General features: G+C 40.2%; 1 protein-coding gene across 8 annotated transcripts in view; it reads left to right on the forward strand.

Moving 5' to 3' along the window:
• The window catches only part of ACACA (acetyl-CoA carboxylase alpha), a 322,008-nt gene that overhangs the window by 233,886 nt on the left and 66,535 nt on the right, over positions 1-21,587 (forward strand). For all 8 annotated transcript variants that reach the window (XM_056128109.1, XM_056128108.1, XM_056128110.1 and 5 more), the window contains 4 exons: positions 9,171-9,440; positions 12,575-12,672; positions 17,124-17,244; positions 18,364-18,474. In XM_056128109.1, the coding sequence (XP_055984084.1) occupies positions 9,171-9,440; positions 12,575-12,672; positions 17,124-17,244; positions 18,364-18,474 (600 nt within the window). The remainder of the gene's footprint in view (positions 1-9,170; positions 9,441-12,574; positions 12,673-17,123; positions 17,245-18,363; positions 18,475-21,587) is intronic.

A 21,587-nucleotide genomic window follows, 5' to 3' on the forward strand; every position in this document is an offset into this window, starting at 1 on the left:
CATTAGACTTTTGGGTATTGTTTTACTCAATTTAACTCCGAATAGCTTCAGGAATGGGAAGCTAATATAGGTGTATATTACTGTGGGGTTTTTTTCATTCTTTTGAAATCAGTTTACCTTTCATGCTGGGTGTGAAAATTGAGTCCATGTTAGCTTTTTAGATATGTGTTGGGACAGAGGAATATTTGTGTTGTAGTATGCTGAAGGTGAGTGCTGAAATAGACCTGAGAAAAGTGGATTGGAAAAGAGCCATGGTCTGTGCACTGATTGTACAAGTTATAAAGAGACTAATGGTCCTTGCTATCAATCTACCCCTAAAGATAGGAGAATGTTTGTAAATTCTTTGAAACCCTCAGCAGAAAAGTACCACATGCCGCTGATTACATATAAACATTCATAATTTGTCAAGGGTTTCAAAAAAACAATTTTGGATCCTTTCAGGTCTTACCAGATAGCAATTTAAAGTATAGAGGAAAAACCTATTATGGCGTATATGGTAAAATAATTTTATTTGATATTATTTTATACTTTTCTTTATATATATTTATTTGTTGAATCACTGTGGGAAAAGTTACAAAGCTTTCAGGTTTAAGTCTCGGTCATGCAATGACCAAACACCTTTCCCTTCACCAGTACTTATTTTTCACTACCGAGAACCCCAATATACCCCCTCCCAATGCCTGTGAGGAAGATGAATTCTACTTAACTATCTACTTTGATTACATTCATTATTTCGACAAAAGATGCACCATTATTGTTTAGAGTTTATACCCAACAATCAGAACTGCAGAAAAGACATTGTGAAATAATTTGTTTTCTACAGCTGGTTATGAGGACCTTATGATGTCGCATTGCGGCCGTGCGATTTTGGATTTCTGATATTTTACTTATTAAGTCTGGAGGGATTTCTGCCAAGAGCCAGATAATTATGAGATTGGTTTCTGTGGCTCTGAAGCCATGGCCATGCCGGAGAGTCACTTGTGGGGGGCAACTCGGTAGAGCGTGAAGGACGAGCCGGGAATGCCCCCCTTCACATGAGGTTGCAGTTGCCCCATCATCGCCGGCTCATACCTGGCTTTCCAAAAAGCTCCAAGGCGGCCGCCATCTTGCTGCCCAGGGGGAAAGAGGCAGAAGGGAGCGACACCCCTTCCCTCTGGGTGAGGCATGGTACCGTGGATTAACGCATAATCCATTCACTTTTCTGCTGCAAACTGCCGGTCTCTGCATTAAATCCTTGTGCCTCTGGAGCCATGACCGTGCTGGAGAGCCGCTCATGGGGGGCAACTTGTGACCTCAGTAGGGCGTGAAGGATGAGCCGGGTATGCCATCCTTCCCATGAGGTTACAGTATTTTATACTTTTCGTATCCACATTCTAAGTGAGCATGTATGGCTACAAATCTTTGACTGAAATGATTCTCAGAACCAACTTGAGCCCCTGATTTTAAAAATATTGAAGCTAATTATGAAATATTAGTCTTTCTGCAAAGTCATTACTTTAATGACTAACAGTTCTTTTGGGATACATGTATTTTTGTTTGAATATCTTCTGAATGACTGCTACTGGTGTGGGAGATTTCTCATCAGATTGATTAGCTGATTTAGGCTCATTTTATTCAGAGTGAACCAAGGCCCAACAATTTGATTGACTTTGAAAATCCTAATATAGCCATTGGCCTACTAAAGCATCACCCTAGATGGTTCTTAAATTCCTTTCAAAATTAAGGGTTAGAGATAGCCTTTAAACAAAAGAATGGACTTACCGGCATTTTTAAAAGCTTTACTTTTTAAATGTTTTGCTGAGCAAGGAAGTAACATCCTCCATGTCAGGAAACTTTACAGCTTCAACTAGAGGCAATAATGAAGATTTGAGATGCAACAGATGATACCAGAGGATGAGAATGAGGTGTAACAAGATTATCAGAGATCAACCTTCATTTATATGATTAGTGGACAAGGTTTCTTGACTGTATAGTAAGCCAATTTATACTATATCTGTATCAGCCAGTTAATCTTATAATCTACTTCTCAGATGGCTGAAACGGCTAATGCATGTGCTTTGCATGTAGGAGACTGAGATTTGATCCCTGGCACCACATGATTCCCAGACCACAAACCCAAACAAAAAATAAAGCAGCTATAATTTGTTAAAGCAGTGTGTATGTATATATATAGTTGTAAAATTACTGTGGTTTTAATTTATGTAAATAATACAGAGAAAAATAATACTCAAATTGTTTCTAACTAATCTTTGTAAAAATTTTCAAATATTTTTTGTTCTAAAAATATATTTTTCTTACCCTCTTAGCTATTTTTTTAGCATGCCTGGCAATGTTTGGGGGCTACTCTAAATATTCAGGAAGTGGGGGGTGGGGGTTCACTCCCATCAGTGATTGGGATACCAGGTATTAGGAAGGGTCAAATAGGGCTGCACCATGCAAAACATTGCTCAAGTCCCTTTATACTATCTCCCTGGCCCCTTAACACTTTTCAGAAGGTTGAGGTAAATTTGTTCAGCCATTTTTGAATTATCCAAGTATGAAAAGAGTTTTTCAGCTGTTAAGAAAATTGTTTTCAGCTCTTTTATGCGATCATGGAACATTCAGCAATGAAACATGATACCCAGCAGGTAATAGAATATGGAAAGCATGGTTTTACTGTTGTGCTTTTTTTTTTCTCCTCCCCTGAAATGCACGTTGCCTTGTAGTTTAAAAATATGCATTTTGGGGATGAGAAGTGAGCCGAAAGGATTGGTTTCATACTTTGTTTTGCAGGAGATCCAGTCTCCTGAGTAGCGTTGGGAGGGACTCTCTGTACCAAGCTGGGAATAGCCCCCACACTTCACAGGGTATACCCTCAAAACAACAAAAATTGCAAGATTAATACAGTATTTTCTGTTAATTTGATCAGTATTTTTTCCATGAGATTTGAATGTCTCAAAATAGTACTTTGTATGGTATCCAGTTCATTCAGAGTGAATATTTAATATTTCATACAATAAAAAAGCTAGGGAAAGGTAACATTTTGTGGTGTGTGTGCAGAGTAGCTCAAACTTAGATTCCTTCTCTCTGGATCTTAGTTTTCTCATCTTTATGATGCAAATGATATTTTGGTCCATTTCGCCTCTAACATTCTAGGATTTTTCTCTTGCTGCCTCAGGGATGGGCATCTTCCTGGCATTAGCAACAGTAGAGCAGTAACTACAGGAAGCTTTGGCAGAACAATACAACTTTTAAACTTGAAGCCTGCAAAATAGATCAAGCTTCAACGTCTCATTCCCCACCCACCCTGTATTTGAATCTTTGTAGGACCATATGATTACAGCTGCACCCAAAGTGTGGTGATATCTAAGAAAGGCATCTCTGACAAAGATTTCTTTTCTGTTTCCCACAAAATAGCTAGAGCTGATGGATGCTTCTTACATCCTTAAGAACAAAATTCCGTTTGGTTTTGTCCCTTAGCTTTCCCTACAGAATTTCTTTGTTAAGCGGGCTCGTTTTCCGTTGTGGTAATAGCAGCTTGGGGAAGGGAAATCTTTGCTTGCGTGCATGCATGCGTACACTTGCACATTCTATTCACACTGATAGTACAATTAATGTTGATGTCAATGTTGGTGTTAATTTGGGGTCATGATTAGTGTTGACATTTTGTGTCAGACTAATGGCATTTATGGGTGCCATCAGAATAAATGTTAATATTATCATGTTTTTAGTATCTGTTATAGTTACATTAAACCAAGGTTCCTCCCAGGAGAAAAAATACATATATGGATAGATAGATAATGCCTTTCTGTATCTCTGGTGTTACTCAGCGAGAAAATGACATCTCAGGGCAGAATCCTAATCACTGTTTGGAGCATCAGAAATAATGATCACCTCTGATCGGAGGTTGTGAATAATTCATTTGGTTTGATTTTCACGTCCTGTCCAGTGATACTTTTCAAACCAAATGTGTTTCTACAGGAAAATAATGGTCCCACTTCTTATGGAAATACTGTGGCACAAATCATTTTACCCACATGAAAACAGTTAAATAAGACTGTTCTCTTCTGCTTGTTTTCTCCTCCCCAGTCCCTCCTCCCTTGCTTGTGTGGTTTTATTCCTGGACCAGACTGCACCCGAGGAAATATTTCCTCCCTTAGAGCTTGTATATTGAAAGCGAGTCTTATTTCTTTTTAACCTTAGTTTTTTCACAGTAACTCTTTCTGTCCTCCTCCCCTTTTTACCTTAATCAAAAATGAACTTAAGCATTTAAAAAAATTATTTATGTTGACATTAATGAAAACATAATTGTCCTAGACCAAATGCCTGACTACTTGGTTAGACAGTCTTTCAGGGACATGGAGGTCAGGAGAGAAGTTTGTGATGCTGCCAGAGTCAAAGAGCCTGAGTAATCTGAGACCCATTAGACACGCTCACTCTCACAGGTCCCTTCCAGGGAACCTATTGCTTTTCTGATGTTTCCTCAGCCCTACAGCCCTTCTTAGGTCTCCAGTGTCACTTTTACCAGGTTTCATCTGCATCAAAACATTGGCTGCAGAGAGACGTGAAAACCAGAGGATTCAGTGATGGGATTCCTCAGTGCTTATTGTTTTTCAGTTAATATACAAGGCAACATGGACTTAGGTGACATCAGTGAATATTGCACTCCTAATCACATTGTCATACTTGTGTTTGATTTTATAGTGTTGCAGAATCTTTAATATAAAAAAATCTCCATTTTGTGTGTGATATAGATAGACCCAGCCATAGAAAGTAATTTGACTGCGAAATTTACAGTGTCCTAATTAAATGGGGGGAAATATGACTGTCTTCTGAAGTAATGACCCAATCCTCTGAGACACAGCTATTCTTAGATAGAATATTTTGAACCATTTCTCCTGAAATGTTGTGACCCCCTTTCTCTCTTTCTCTCTCTCTCTCTCTCTCTCTCTCTCTCTCTCTCTCTCTCTCTCTCTCTGTTAAATCTAACAAGGGCAGGGGGAAGCAGCATTTTTCAACCTAGTTCTCATCATCAGAAAGTATTTTGCATTCAGAAACCATTTCCAGTATCAAATTCAATTTTGTCAAGTGATTAGTTGAGTTTGGTAGAGAATAATTTAAAAATAGAAAGCTGGAAATGGCCGTGGTGCCTGCACACCGAAGAGAGCGGCTACTACTGATCATGTTGCAAGCCTCCTTCCAGCCCTGTGCATCGCCACTTAGAGCATTGCATTCCCTGTCTCTGCAGCTGTTCAGATCTGCATCTGGTGACACCATGTGTTCCTGCCAGGGGCGGCTGCAAGAGACAGGGGAGCGGGTGAATGGACACGGTGCCTCCCTATCAGCGCGGACGTCCTTCTGTGTACATATGTTTGTAAAGCTCTTTAGCCCCCTTCAAGATGAAAGGCTCTGTATAAATATAAGCTTTCGATTTTAGTACATGTTTGTAATACATGTGGTACAGTCCTAAATATGTATTTAGCTGATAGGCACTGTTCTTGTCTATTGTACAAATATTGACTTTAAAAGTATAAATATGTATTTAGCCATCAGACCAGAAAAACACTGAAGCAGTTACTTCTCAGGTAGAGATATTAATATTGTATAAACCTATATATATACATATGTTTACACTCTACCACATCATCACGGAGCATATTTTTTTGAAAAAGGAAGTGATAGCCTCAGTGACAGTTTTTGATAGTTTTTTTGGGGGTGAGGGTTGACTTGATGTTTAAGTTTTATATATTTATGCTTCTAATTTTATTATAAATATGTTCTGTTTGGAATGGAGCTTGGAATGACAGTACAGTGGGTAGGGGACTTGCCTTGCATGTGGCCAACCTGTATTGACAAGTGCCCTACCCCCAAGCTATATCTCAACCTGATGTGCATTTTTAAACGCTGTGCATAATCTTAATAGCTATTATTTTATAAGTTTGTACAAAATGTTAACAATGACCTCGGTAGCCAGTTTAATTTTAGATTTATAGGGCTGTTGTGGAAATACCATATAGAGGCTAGAGAAACAGCCCAAAGGTCTGAGCACATACTTTCCATGTAGGCATTCTGGGTTAAATCTCTGGCATCTCATAGTCCCTTGAGCCCTCATCAGAGGCAACCCCTGAGCATCACTGGTTTTGGCTAGCAAACCAAAAATATAAAAAATATAGTTCCCTCATGCCTGCCCTTCACCTACTTCCTTTAATGTAAACATCTTATAGAGCTGTGGTATAACTATCAGCACTTTGAAATTAATATTGTATAATGGTATTAAGTCAGATATACATTGTTTCGGGTTTCACATTTTTTCTACTAATGTTTTTATATTTTAGGATCCCATGTTGAATTTATAACAAAATGGTGTGTTATAATTTATGTTCCTATTTCCATATTGTTTAGGTACATCTAGTGGCCCTTGTGTAAAAGAAGTATAACATGGGCAGTAAATGCATTCTTAGATGTTTATCCATTGTACTCACTCAAAACTTAATTTCTTCCAGTAAGGTGTCTTGCCATATTAAGATTGGGATTATTGTACTCCATTCTGTAATTTTTGGGGTGGAGGAGAGACAGGGAAGGGGTATACTCACTAGTGCTGGGGTGCTTCTGGACATGCAGTGCTAAGGGGGGGACCATGGAGTGTCAGGGACCAAACCTTAGCCCCCCAACTGCAGAGCAAGTGTTCCAACCCTTTGAACCATCGTTCTGGCTCTTAACTTATAAAAGTATTTTTTAAGGATGGGGGTGGAGGGCGGGGGGGGGGGTAGTTGATGAGAAACACACTTTGAAAGACATTGATAAAGAGTAGCTTGTTCTTGGTGCTTCAGTGTTGACACCTAATTAGAAGTCAATATTGCAAGCATAATGACCTGACCAATTGCTGAACTGACTGCCCAAGTGACACAGAATCCCCAGGTAATAACAGAAGATAAGAGTATTATTTGCCTGCCCAGTGCCACACAGACACAATGTTTGCATTAGCATGCAAATGCCGAAGAAGACTCTTCAGGGCTTGTCTCTAAGCTGCTTCTTGCCTAGGTGGCTAAGGTTAATATATCATAAAATTTGATATAAAACCTAATCTTCCTAACTACAAATGCATTTAGAGGAAATAGCTTTTCCTTCCTGAAAAACAAAAGAGACATTGGGGTAGAGGCCAAATGAGGAGATAGGCAAACTATTTTCCCCTACTCAGGTACTGTATTAGCTAGCTTCTTATAAATCATAACCAAAATTATCTTGATTCTTAAGTTTCTCTGCTATTTTTTTGAATATCCCCCCCCTTCCTCTTAATGAGCAGATACCATATCTAAAAAGTGATTGGATTTTTCTGTGTATTATATCCATTTTAATTTGTATTGGACCCATGGTATGATGTATTAAATAGCTTACATTTATCTGGATATTTATACATACACATATATATGTATATACATATATATATATTATTTTCCCCCTTCTTAATGCTGAGAATCACAAATAGCTGTGTGGAAAGCTTCAACCAGGCTGATTACAGTGGATGTGCAATTGGATTGAAGAATGTGTACTCAGAGCTTATGATCACTGGCCCGGTTGAGTCTGGGTGATGCATGTGGCTTTCTAGGGATGTGGCTATTTACATCTGTTAATGGCCCTTCTTGATGGCCTGCTCCCCAATGAGGTGATATGCAGCAGCCTGGGGATGAAGGACCAAGGCTGCAGATGTGGCTGGGCTCCATTAGGCAGGACCAGGAGTGCTCATCTGGTCGGCTTTGTGTTGGGGGCGAGTGATGGGAGTTTGCAGGGGAGAGACAGAAAGAGCAGGAGGGAAAAAAGAATGGAAAACATTACTTATCCAGGTTGAGGGAAACAGACAGGCAGTCATGAAAAACTGCAGCTGTAACTGAGGTGTGAGTGAATAGAAAAGAAATGAAACTAGAGAATAAGCAAGTGTAAGGATTGACTTGTTCTCATATAGAAGGAGATTAAAAGAGGAGAGGGCCATGGAGGGTTTGGGAAGAGACATGTCACCCTTGCCTTTTTAAGTCAATATCATTTATTTGTGTGACTGGTCAGATGCTGTGAACAGAGACCAAAGATTTACATATATCATAGAGCCACATGAGATTAGTTTCTTGCATCCTCTGCTTTTTCTGGTGCTGGGGAACAGTATTTCGAGATGCTCATCAAGTTGCATTATTGAGTTATAGTAAACTCTTGTAGAAATGAAGGCAACCTAAAGCAAGCCAATGAAGAGTACAGATATTATTCCTATCAAAGGCCAGAGGAAAGAGAAAACAGCCACTACCCAGGATCATGAAAGTTGCAGGGGAGACGATCTCCTGTTTTCCTCTCATGCATTGATGGTTTCTTGGAAAGAATTTCACAAAAGATGGAAATAGTGTCAGTAGACAAGGTAACAAAATGGTAGTTCTGGATTTGATTCAGATTTAATTCAATTTCTCTTAATCCAGATTTCATTCTGGATTGAAGGACATTCTTTGACATACATCCTGATTTTATATATATATATATTTTTTTTCTTTTTGGGTCACACCCGGCGATGCTCAGGGGTTACTCCTGGCTCATGCACTCAGGAATTACTCCTGGCGGTGCTCGGGGGACCATATGGGATGCTGGGAATCAAACCCGGGTCGGCCATGTTGGCTGCGTGCAAGGCAAACGCCCTACCCGCTGTGCTATCGCTCCAGCCCCCGATTATATTTTTCTTTTTTCCATCATTTCCTCCTTTGGGGAGGCCCAAAGAAGAAAGTGAGATACCTATGAAAATGCTTAGTAAACCGGTGGTTCTCAACATAATCCAGAGCAATGTTTTAGCTGGGGGTCATTTGGTTTCCTGTCCACCCCCAGGATATTTCAGGGGGGACTGGTGAAAATCATGTAAATGGAATAAAACTTGGGGCCCACAGGAAGGAAACAAGGAAAACAAGGTTGGATGGGAGCCACAGTTGGGAAAGGTTGAGAAACACTGTTCTAGAGGAATGATTTCCAACTAGTGCACAGGTGTATAAAAGTTGGAAATTGTTGGTCTAGAGAAGGATGATAGAGTGTTTGTTCTAGTCTCCCCTACGCAGCAATGTGTATCTTCACATGATGACTGTATTTAGGTACAAGCTGATTACTTTAACCTGAAAAAATTAACCTGCCTACAAGAAGTATATACTCATTTTTTGCTTGTGCCTTTGCAGATTGGCATGGTAGCCTGGAAAATGACCCTTAAAAGTCCTGAATATCCAGAAGGCCGAGATATCATTGTTATTGGCAATGACATCACCTACCGAATTGGATCCTTTGGACCCCAGGAGGATTTGCTGTTTCTCAGAGCTTCTGAGCTTGCCAGGGCAGAGGGAATCCCACGTATCTATGTAGCAGCCAACAGCGGAGCAAGAATTGGACTGGCTGAGGAAATTCGTCATATGTTTCATGTGGCCTGGGTAGATCCTGAGGATCCTTACAAGGTATAGAATAAAGAGTACAGAATAAGTGTACACATACTGTACAGATGTGTATATGTATATGGTTTGGCATGTCGGGTGGGAGGAAGAGAAAGGTAGGGGAAATGGAATTATTATTTACCAAATTTTTCTCCATGTCTAAATAAAATTGTTGTTGCTTTGTTTAAACACTAAGTGAATAGTAGGTACACATTGTGAGACATGCCAAGCCAAAACTATATGTCTTTAGACCATTCCATTGTGGCTGCTGGGACTTAGGGTCAATCATCAGCAAAATCCTTTATATTCTCGGCTTCTCTTATTAATCTCCAACCTCCCTGTTCTACTTGAAGCCGGTCTGTCTGTCCTTAAAAGGCACTGCATCCCCTATAGACCTTTAAAGCAGTGACTGATTTTCCACTTTCTTCTTTACCATCGAGCTTGGAGAGGAAATAATATCTTTTTTGTACCTCATGCCTCTGTTTGCTGCTTATCTCCCTTCTCTCTGAACCCTCACCCTCCCCTGTTTACATCTCCTGTCATCAGACTGAGCTGCAGCACTGCCCCTCCTCTCAGAGTTCCCTTTGCTCTGGCCACTCCCTCTCCTTCGTTACAGTTTTTAATTGTTAGCACATTGTCACTTCAATCTTGTTATTGTTCTTAGTGATTGCCATATCCTCATGGATGACCCACAGTCCAGCCTTTGAATCTGTGACTTCTCTCCTCTGATGGGCCCTGCCTGCACCCCAGTTCAGCATGCTGTTCCCTGCAATCTCCGTCGTTCCCCCCGCCCCCCAGTATTTCTTTTTTGTTACCTTTCCAACTTACTGTCTTTAGTACTCAGAATCAGGTAATCCTTGAACCCACCAGGACCTTCAGCTATCGATCTTTCCTTTTTTCTTTCCTTGTTCTCCCCCTCCTCATTTCATTTCTATCTAGTTTAATTCCAAGGTCAGTTGTAGGTTAATCACTGTAATTGCCATCTTTACTATGCCTTCACCTTTTTGCTTCTCTCTTCATTTCTGTGTGCCTTCAGGAAAACATTGCTCAACTTTCCCTCTCTCTGCTCCCGTACCTGCAGCTCTATAAAGCTGAGCCTTGATAGATGAAACACGGTTGTAGACTGGTCTAGCTTCAAATTCAAGCTTATCAACCTCCTGAGTGACAATTTTCACACTTTCTCCTCTTTTCTCAAACCTCTAACAACCTCTTTCATTCGTCCTCCCTCTTAGCTGAGGCCCTTGCTTCCTACTTCACGTGGGAAACATAAGCAACGAGAAGAGAGCTTTTGGGACGTCCACAGAGCTGCACTGTGCCCCTGTTCTCTGACTCTCCTCCTGTCCTTGGAAGGAACGGTTCTCCTCCTATCAAAGGACAGTCCTCCTTGTATGATTGATATTTTCCCTCTGGCAACGAGAGAACAAAGATTCATGCTCTCTACTTTCCTCTTTCCCTTTCTCTCGCTTGCCCTCTCCTCCCCTCTCCTCCCTCTTCTTTGATGTACCAAAGTTTCTTTAACCAGTTGTCTCTTCTCGGCACTCGGGTTGTTTCCAGAGTCTGGCTGTTGTGATCAGTGCTGCAATAAACAGGTGTAGATGTCATTTCTACTGTGCTTTTTTGCACCCTCGGGATGGATTCCCAGAAGTCTCACAGTATTTTAAATGTTTGCTTACTTTGTGTTTTGACTGAATCACCAATTCGCTTATGTGAGTGTATATAAATGTATAAAAATAAGGCCATTATGAAATGTTAGCATTCTTAAAATCTGTTTTTAATTATTTATAATATGCAATTTCAAGAACTTAGCTTCACACCTCTTTTGTGTTTGATTAATACCCTCCCGCCATCAAAGGTCCTGTCTAAAACCCATTATCCTACCACAAAAAAAACACAAACTGCTATTTATTTGTCCTTCCTTTTGCACCACTTCTCCCTCCATAAACACCATATTTTACACAGAGTTTTGAAGAGCATTTTAGTGCTTTTTGCCCATTCGTTCGCTTTAGTTCTACATATACCACATTTGAGTAAAACTACCTGGTAATTGGGTCATTTTCTTCCACTTCTTTACGTTTATCATTTAGTACAATCAATTCAAGATCCATTCATTTTGTCCCAGAAGATACAATTTCATCCTTTTTTTTTAATAGCAGAAGTAGTATTTCATTGAGTTTCTTTATCCACTCATCTGTCGGTGATCATTTAGATCTGGAGCAATACCACAGCAGGCAGGGTGTTTGCCTTGCATGCAGCCAACCCGGGTTCGATTCCCAGCATCCCATATGGTCCCCTGAGCACTGCCAGGATTCCTGAGTGCAAAGCCAGGAGTAACCCTGAGCATCGCCGGGCGTGACCCAAAAAGAAAAAAAAATTAAAAAACAAAATAGCATCTTCATGGCTTTTGGATAGTTGCTAGGCAATAGTATTGCTAAATCATTTGGAATTTGCACATTTTCATTTGTTAGTATAATTTTTTAAAAAAACAAAAGGTATAACTTTAGTGTTACTGATCATTATTAGTACTGCATAGACTTCTGATTTTAATATTGAATATCCTAGTTTTTGCTCTTCTATGCCACGCCCATTTATATTCTGAAGATACTGTGCATTTGAGAAAGTGAAAAGTAGTAATTCACTTAATCGTTTAATGTTGTATTTATAACTTTAATAGAGGTGTCATTAAAGATTAGATAATCACCCTTTAACCCTGAAAATGAAATGAATGGAGGCTACAGAGATAGTACAGCAGGTTGGGCATTTGCCTTGCACACGGAGACCCAGGTTCTATTCCAGCCATCCCATATGGTCCCCCAAGCCCTACCAGGAATAATTCCTGAGTGCAGAGCTAGTAGTAACCCCTGAGCATTGCCAGATGTGATCCAAAGACAAAAAAAAAAGAAGAAGAAGAAAAATTTAGTGTACCTGGAGTTGTAGCTATGAGACATCTTGTTTCAAGGATAGTCAGTGACAGGAGAAATGGGCATGTCCATCTTTCAAAGGAGAACTATCTGTTTTAGTATTCTGTTAAACACTAATTCTTAAGTGATGTGACAATTTGAAGCTGGCTTTGTAACAAGTTGCCCAGAGCCTGCTTTGCTCTCTCTGCTTCTTTTGTGACAGTGGCAAATAATGAGTTAAAAACTGTTTGTGCTTCACAGGGATACAAGTATCTGTACCTGACCCCTCAAGATTATAAGAGAGTCAGTGCTCTCAACTCTGTCTATTGTGAGCATGTGGAAGATGAAGGGGAATCCAGGTAGGTATATACATAGAAGAAGGATTTGTCATTGGGTAAAAGAAAGGAGACTCTTAGATATAAATTTTTATAAGTTTTATAAATGTTTTAAATGCTTGAGTGAATCTTTACTTACAAGGGGTAGGGTTGGGCAATACCTGACAGTGTTCAAGAGCTACTTTTTGTCCCGTGCTCAGGGCGTCATATGTGGTATTAGGAATCAAACGTGGGACAGCTTCATGCAAGCCAAGAGCCTTAACCCCTGTACTGTCTCTCTACCCAATACTGACTATTGACAATAAAATAGGGTAAAAATAGTAGGTTTTATTTTTCAGCTGGTATTTTTGATTACCAGTGAAGTTGAACATTTTCTAATATACAAATTATTATCTAGGATTTTTGTTTGTTTTTTTTAATTTGGGGTGTGGTCTAAGTGTTTGTTGTTGACTGCATGATGCCAGAAATTGAATCTGGGTCTCCTTCATGCAAGGTTTGTGTTCTCTGGTCATGGATGTTAATTGTTCCAGTATCATTCATTGCGCGATGATATACTTTAACATAAGTAACATAAAGCAATTTTCCTTACATTTATAATTATCTTTTTTGGGGCTGTGGGGGGCGATAATTCCTGGCTCTGCACTCAGAGATCACTCCTAGTATGGCTCAGGGGACCAAATGGACTGCCTAATACCAGAGAGAGAACTCAAAGGGCTAAGCACAGTCTTTATATGCAGGAGCTCCAGGTTCCTCTCCTGCACTACATGCATATGGCCCCTTGAGAGCTGCTGATAGAAGTAACTCCTGAGCACCTCTAAGAGCCTCAAAATCAGTTTCGATGTTATCACCCTTGTTTTCTATTGGTTTTTATGCAGAATTTTTTTTTTTAAAAAAACTGCAAAACCTGCTGTGCAAAGACAGGACATTGTCAAAAGGAATGTAATAATTTTTATTTTGTGTTTTGTTTGCACGCCACACTCAGTGGTGTTCACTCTTTGCTATTCTTGTGGGACCATGAAGTCCCTTTGAGCTATTTCTCCAGCCCAGAAGTGTAGCACTTGAGCTATGAACTGTAAAAACTAGTGGTTCAAATGGGACTCAACAGAAATCACATAAATTAAGAGTTCCTCTTAAACATTTTAAATATCTTGCAGGGCCTTTGGAAGTTCACTGTGGCACCCTAGGATGCCACATTACATCATATGGCTATGGTGGGAATTTACAAATTCTTTCAAGTTTGTTATTCAAGTTCTTTTTTCTTTTTACTCTGAACGAGACAGATTCCCACTCCCACCCCCACCCCACTATATTTTTTAACTATTACCAGTATTTTAGAAAGATACTGATTTTGCATATACTTTTGTTAAAGCATAAATCATTTTCTTCTCTGAGCTTTGCCCTCCTCACCTGTAGGATGAAAATCAAGTGAACTATTAGATCTAAAGTCCTTAGCAAAGCTCTGAGCACATACCAAGCAGTAATAATGGAGATCTTTCTGGTCATGTTAGATTGTTGAGAGGCTAAAGCATGTGTTTTGCTAATTGTATGACACTATACAAAGGTTTTTATTATAAATTATGTTAAACCTTGAGCTCCTTTAAAGAATAGTAGTCCTAATGGTAGAAGGTGCAGGTCATGAACAGAACTGTGAAATTTTTCGCTTTTTTTTAATAATACAATAGTAGAAGAAGCCACTTAACAAATCACAAACACCTAGGAAGAAACACGTATTTGGTTTTGTTTGTTTATTTTATTTATTTATTTTTGGTGGTACTTGTAGGGGATGAAGGACTGGGTTTGGGGCATATCATCTTTGCTCTGGGCTACTTCTGGCTTTGTGCTCAGAAGTTATTTGGTGTTACTTGGGACCATATACAAGAGATCAATCTGGAGTTGAGCACATGCAAAATAAGTTTCTCTTCAGCCCAGTATGCTATTCTTATTTTTGGGGCGCGGGGCAGGGAGGTGTGGGGGAGCATACCCAGCAATTTTCAGGGCTTACTCCTGGCTCTGCACTCAGAGATTATTCCTGACTGGGCTCAAAGGACCCTATGGAGTTCCAGGTTGGACATGTGCAAGACAAGTGTTCTACCCACGTACTATCTCTCCAGACTCAAAAAAAATGCTGTGTTTTTGTTTGTTTGTTTGTTTGTTTGTTTTATGCTTTTGGACCACCCACTGGGCGTGTTCAGGGCTTTTTCCTGGCTTTGTTTTTACAGATCACTCCTGGTGGGACTGGGAGACTATATGTATTGCCAGGGATTGAACATGGGTTGGCCACATGCAAGACAAGCCCCCTACCCACTGTACTATGACTCCAGCCCCCAATATGTTTTGGGTTTTTTTTTTCTTTTTGGGTCACACCTGATGATGCACAGGGGCTACTCCTGGCTCTGCACTCAGGAATTACTCCTGGTGGTGCTTGGGGACCATATGAGATGCTGGGAATCAAACCTGGGGAACCTGGCTGTATGCAAGGCAAATGCCCTACCCACTGTGCTATCCCTATCCACTGTGATATCTATCCAGCCCCTTTTTTTTGTTTGGGGGCCACACCCAGTGGTACTTAGGGCTTACTCCTGACCCTGCACTTAGGAACTATTCCTTGCAGACTTGATGTACCATGTGGGGTGCTGGGACTCAAACCAATGTAGGATACATGCAAGGCATGCGCCTTACCCACTGTACTGTCTGTACCACCCCCTCCCCCATATACTATTCTTAGAGAAAAATCTGCTCTGCAGGGAAGGTTTATTGGACCCACTGAATATCTGTGTGTACTTGGCACATGGACCTTATAAGAACAACACATACCCCATCACCACCCAAATTAATGCTGTTCATTAACTCCTTAAGTGAGATTAGTTTTACCTGAAACATAACTCTAGAATTTAGGATGTAGACACAGAGCAAAAAGAAGACTTGGGGAATTATTTGCAAAAGCTAAAAATAGAAAAGCAATGGAATTTGGGAAGCAAGCAAAGCCACAGACCATTAGTAAAAGCAGAAAGAAAGAATTGATGAGGGCTGAAAGTAAAGAAGGTAGCAGGATAATACGGAGGCAAAGGGGGCAAAAAGAAGGTGTAAGAGTCACTATGGGATATTTATTTATTGTTCCCATATATAAAACCGTGCCTCATGCCAAGCCTTTTGGGTACACATGAACCCATAAATAACACATGCCCATCTCTACTTCCATCTTTGTATTTTTCCTTTCTTTTATTAGTTGCATTCCCCATCTCCCATTTCCCATTATCAGCTATCACTCCTAATCCCCTGCCCAGAAGACAGATGAGTGGTTCACCCTGGAGCCATGGGTTGCTTTCTGGGGAACCTGGCCAGCATTTCACTGCTGCGCGCTTTCCCCCTGAATCTTCCAGGGACTGTCTAGACAAGAGCCTTCACCCATACCTTTGATGTTTACAAAGAAGCAAGAGTAGGAGTGCACTGTTTTGACCTTTCCCCTTTATCCCTACCATGGATAGGACTTTTGACATAAGAAATTAGGCTGAACATTCTTATTTTGCCTGTTAGGTTTTTTGTTTTGTTTTGTTTTGTTTTTTCTTGATTTTCTTGGGTGACACCCAGTGGTGTCAGGGACTGCTCAAGACCTGTTACTGGGGTTGGACCCAGGTTGCCAAGAATGCATTGGGTTTTATTCATCTGTAGCAGTTGTCAAATATTGTTGATTTATGGCTATTGCTTATTATAGGGAGACACAAATTGACATAGTTTTTTAACAAATTTGTTTTAGAAAATAGGACATCAAAAATCGAGCATAAATTATGGTTCTGGCTGTCTCCTGATGATTTAGTGGTCATGTCAGCACTTAGAGATTAGCTACTAATCAACCCCATTTTACAGAAATTAATATTATCCCTAGACTCACACTGTTTTACAGAAATTACTATTACCCGTAGACTCACACTGTTATATGTTCAAAGCACAGATTTAGATTTTGGGGGAATGTGCCATACCCAGAAGTGCTCAAGAATCTTTTCTTTGTGCTCAGGCATCCTGACAGTACTTGGGGGAACATATGTGGTACTGTGCATCAAATCCATGTTAGCTGATGCAGGGCAAGCACCTTATCCACTGTACTATTTTCCTGATCACAGAACACCATTTATACTGATCTGACTTTTAGATTTTACTCTTCCTGCTATACCCAGCCAGTGTCAAGGAAAGGAAAGTAGACTCAATGAAAATAAAATAAAGATTGTAGGATGCATGGAGCAGATTTTTAATGGTTCCTTAACTTTTGTTGTTTCTGGTCAGAGAAATAGTATAGCAGGTAATTTGTTTTGTTTTGTCTTGCATCCACCCGGGTTCAATCACCGGCATCCCTTATGGTATCCCAAGCTTTACAGGAAGTGATTCCTGAGCATTGCTGAGTATGACTCAACCCTTGCCCCAATATATAATAGTTGTTTTTGTGTTTAATGTCTTTAATTTGGCATGACTACATTCACTAGGTACAAGATAACTGATATTATTGGAAAGGAAGAGGGACTTGGAGCAGAGAACCTTCGCGGTTCTGGAATGATTGCTGGAGAATCCTCATTGGCCTATGATGAAATCATCACTATCAGCTTGGTAAATATTGTCAGAATATGTGTGTGTGCGTGTGTGTGTGTGTTGTGCTTTGTTTTTTTTCTTTGTAATGCCAGGGACTAAACCCAGATCCTTACACATACAAGGCAGGTGCTCTACCTCTGAGCTACAGCCCCAGCAAGAATATGAAATTTATGAACTGTGTGACTAGGATTTGTACTTCCCTCTCTTCGGTGCTTTGTAGTTTCAATATAAACATTTCTTGAAAATTGTATCACGATCACCCTGTTGTTCGTCAATTGCCTCAGGCAGGCACCAGTAACATCTCCTTCGTCCTAGCCCTGAGATTTTAAAAGTACCATATTCAAGGCTCTTTCAGGGTTAGGAGAATGAGACCCATCATTGTTATTGGTATTTGGCATATTGGGTACGCCACGGGGAGTTTGCCAGACTCTGCTGTGTGGGCAGGTTACATTCGGTAGCCTGCCAAGTTGAAAATTGTATTATGTCCATAATTTTATTTTAGTCATGCATGGTAATGGAAAGATAAGATAATGTTAATAATTGAGCATTCCCAGTACCAAGTTTTAGCCTTTAACTTTTTGGAGGGTGAAGGGGTTGGTTTTGAGATTGTTTTGTTTTGGGGTTTTGGGTTTGTGGGGGGTGGGCAGATTGGGCCATACCCAGTGATAGCAGGTGTTACTCTTGGCTCTGCACCCAGGAATTACCCCTGGTGGACTTGGGTGATCATATGGGATGTTGGGGATTCAGCTCAAATCACTACATTCAAGACAAATGCCTACTAGCTGTATTATCACTATGCCCCCCACCCAACTTCTTTTTTCCTTAAGTATCTAGTTTTATCAACTTGAATTTCTTCTCTTACTGCTTTCCTTGCTCATACTCCTAGTATAAAACCACAGGTATCTGTGAAATGGCAAAATGTATAAGAAAAGTAAAGGATCCTTTGTGTCCAATAACTGAATTCTTAGCGTGGATTTCATGCCTTTATTTCTTTGACAAGGAAATTATTATTGTGTTATTATTGCTAAGGCTTCATAAATGCAATTTTTCCCCTTGAATGTAAATACCTGAGACTTAGTTCTTATAGCTTGTGAGGGAACATAAATATTTAACATGTCAAATTTATTATCTTTCAAGGTTACATGCCGGGCCATTGGAATTGGGGCTTACCTTGTTCGACTGGGACAGAGAACCATCCAGGTTGAGAATTCTCACTTAATTCTTACAGGAGCTGGGGCTCTCAATAAAGTAAGTTTTATGGTTTGGAACAAATACATGAAACTGTTTTGAAGGCATCCTGGTTTCTTAACTGAAGATCCTGGTTGGGGGAACCATTCAACTCATGTTTGCCTGTGTCCCTCCCTTTTCCCTGCCCAATGCCATGCTTACCATTTTCAATCATTTCATTCAGCAAATAATTTTGGTACCTCTGTGTACCAGGCACCATTCTGAGCTCTGGATAGGTCAGTGAAGAAACCATATTTAAAAACTAATCCAAAAAGTTTATGTTCTAGATAGAATTAATTGCATGTTTCTTTTCTGTTTCCCCATTTGTTGTCTATGATTCTGGAATGTGAGGAGTTCTAGTCTATAACAGCTAGCTGTGTCTAAAATATCTAAACGTGTGGGGGATGTCAGATTTTTGTGCTTTCTTTGTTTTTGGAGCTTTTTTGTTTGTTTGTTTATTTGTTTGTTTTTTGCTTTCTGGGACACACCCAGCAATGCACAGGGGTTACTCCTGGCTCTACACTCAGGAATTACTCCTGGCGGTGCTCAGGGGACCATATGGGATGCTGGGAATTGAACCCAGGTCACCCGCATGCAAAGCAAATGCCTTACCCGCTATGCTATCGCTCCAGCTCCAATTTTTTTTTTTTTTTTTTTTTTGCTTTTTTTTGGGTCACACCCGGCAATGCACAGCGGTAACTCCTGGCTTTGTGCTCAGGAATTACCCCTGGCAGTGCTTAGGGGACCATATGGGATGCTGGGGATCAAACTAGGGTCGGCCACGTGCAAGGCAAACACCCTACCCACTGTGTGCTCCAGCCCCTAGCTCCAAATTTTTGATGTTTTTAGAAATGTGATTGCATCTCTAAAACGGGCCACTTACAGTGACCTCTTTACATAGAGGAAGTTCTTGATAAATATTGATTGGAAAATGGGTCAGTGGATGCATGGTTGGATTACTGGGAGTGTGTAATACAAAGATTTATCTTCCCTTTAAAAGAAATGCGTGTGCCCTTTTCAATCCAAGCTCATTAAGAGTTTTTCAAATGAGAGGGAAATAGTTGGTGGGATCACTGCTTCTAAGAGTGAAAATTAAGAGTACCAGAATATGCAAAGAACAATGTACTCTGAATTTGTAGGGAACTATTTTCTCTCCAAAATCTAAAAAATATAATAATCTGGGACTGTTTGGCTTAAAACCGCTCAACAACTAAAGCTTTCTTTTTCTAGGGGCTGGAGCAATAGCACAGTGGGTAGGGCGTTTGTCTTGCATGCGGCCAACCCAGGTTCAATCCCAGCATCCCATATGGTCCCCTGAGCACCACCAGGGGTAATTCCTGAGTGCAGAGCCAGGAATAACCCCTGTGCGTCACCAGGTGTGACCCCCCCTTCCCCCCAAACAAAGCCAAAAAAAAAAGCTTTCTTTTTCTGTCAAAGGAGAGATAATAATTTAAACCTATAAATGATGCTTTGAAGATGAGGTAAGAAAATATAAGCAAAAGTGCTTAATATTGGGTGCATGAAGTGTGCACCCTTATTTAAATTTCAGGGGTTTTGTTCCCCCTATCTCTTACATGGTTGTTTGAGCTTTTGGAGTAACATTCTTGGTAAATTTTGTTTTTGCGGGATATTTTGTTTACTAAACATGTAGAAACTTTTTTAAAAATCAAGTTTTGTCTTTAAAGTGGAATGATAGCAATTGACTATTGTTCCCATTTAAGTTGGGACTTCCATTGCACCGATTACTGTTGGTCAGAAATTGGGAGAATTGTTGCTCTCAGTGTGCTCTATGCATTTAGAGGAATTCTGTATCCTTTGGATCTGCCTTTTTTCTTTTTTTCTGGGAAGGTCAGGGTAGTGCTAACAATGGCAAATTTGGCTGTCCTGCTCTGAGTTATTTGAAATTGCTTCTGCATTGGCACTACTAGAAGAGATTGTTAGAGTGGGAGAAACTGCCTAGAGTCTTACTTTTATTTTTCAAAGTTGCTCTTCTATACCTCCTTGAGATATTGATGAATGTTGAAGGAAATTATCTTTGAGGATAGAATTTAAAGACCCATATATTCTCATAATGTTTCTATGACAAAAAGCTAATTTCTGAAATTCATCTTATTTTCTTCCTAATATTCTGTTATACATAGAGTAGCACTGTAGCACTGTCCTCCCATTGCTCAAGTGGGCCCAGTAACATCTGCCTTGTGAGACTTGTTACTGTGTTTGGCATATCGAGTACGTCACGGGGAGCTTGCCAGGCTCTGCCGTACATAGAGTATTACAGAGCAAAGGTGTTGTTGTGGCTTTTCTGTTCTGTGCCTAAAAATTTGCTAGTTGAATTTTGTTCTTGTCTTAAAGAAATTCTTGCATTAGGGATTTCTTTTCCTTAAAATGTGGTTAAATTGCTCTGATCAAATTGATTCGTCTTCCAAGCCTGAAGGGCAACTTGTTAAAGGAACAGTCCAGTTGCAGTGGAAACACCAGTCAAGCTTCAGCTGGAACTTATCAAACAATACTGATTTCCAGAAGGACATGAACTTATGTAACTGAAGGGAGTGATCAGTTATAGCAGTTAACTAGTCCTACTCTGACTGCTTCACTATCTTTATGTCAGAGCCACGTCAGTATAGAATTGCTGGAAGATACCCAATGCATGCAAATTCATTATGAATGTCCTATCTCTTAGGAAAATAAAACCTGTGGCCTTCTGTTAAATATTTAGGGAGGGAGGGAGGGAGGAAAAAAAGAAGGAAGGAAAAAAGGAAGGAAGGAAAAAAGGAAGGAAAAACCACCTATCTGCCCCAAATGAAAAGGAAACCATCCAGGAGCTAAGGCGCCGATTGCCTCCTCTAGCTCATTCTGCAGGTCTGTCTTTGTGTGTGCTGGTGTGTCTTCAGCTCTCCTATGGTTCTATAGGAATCACTCTCTCTTGCATACCCTGGTACCCTGGGTGTACTGCAGGTCACTTTGAGTGCATTTCTCTTCCCCTGTGTGTGCAAGTCTCTGTCCCTTTGTGTCTGTATCTTGCTTCTAGTTCCCCCTCTCTCCGTGCTTTCCTGAGTATCCACGTGTGAGAAAGTCTTTGTGTGTGTCTGGAAACACTATAGAGCCTCCTTAAGTCTTGACCATTTTGCTCATAA

Source organism: Sorex fumeus, unplaced genomic scaffold (genome assembly GCF_029834395.1).
Source record: "Sorex fumeus unplaced genomic scaffold, SorFum_2.1 ptg000063l, whole genome shotgun sequence".
Taxonomy (NCBI): Eukaryota; Metazoa; Chordata; class Mammalia; order Eulipotyphla; family Soricidae; genus Sorex; species Sorex fumeus.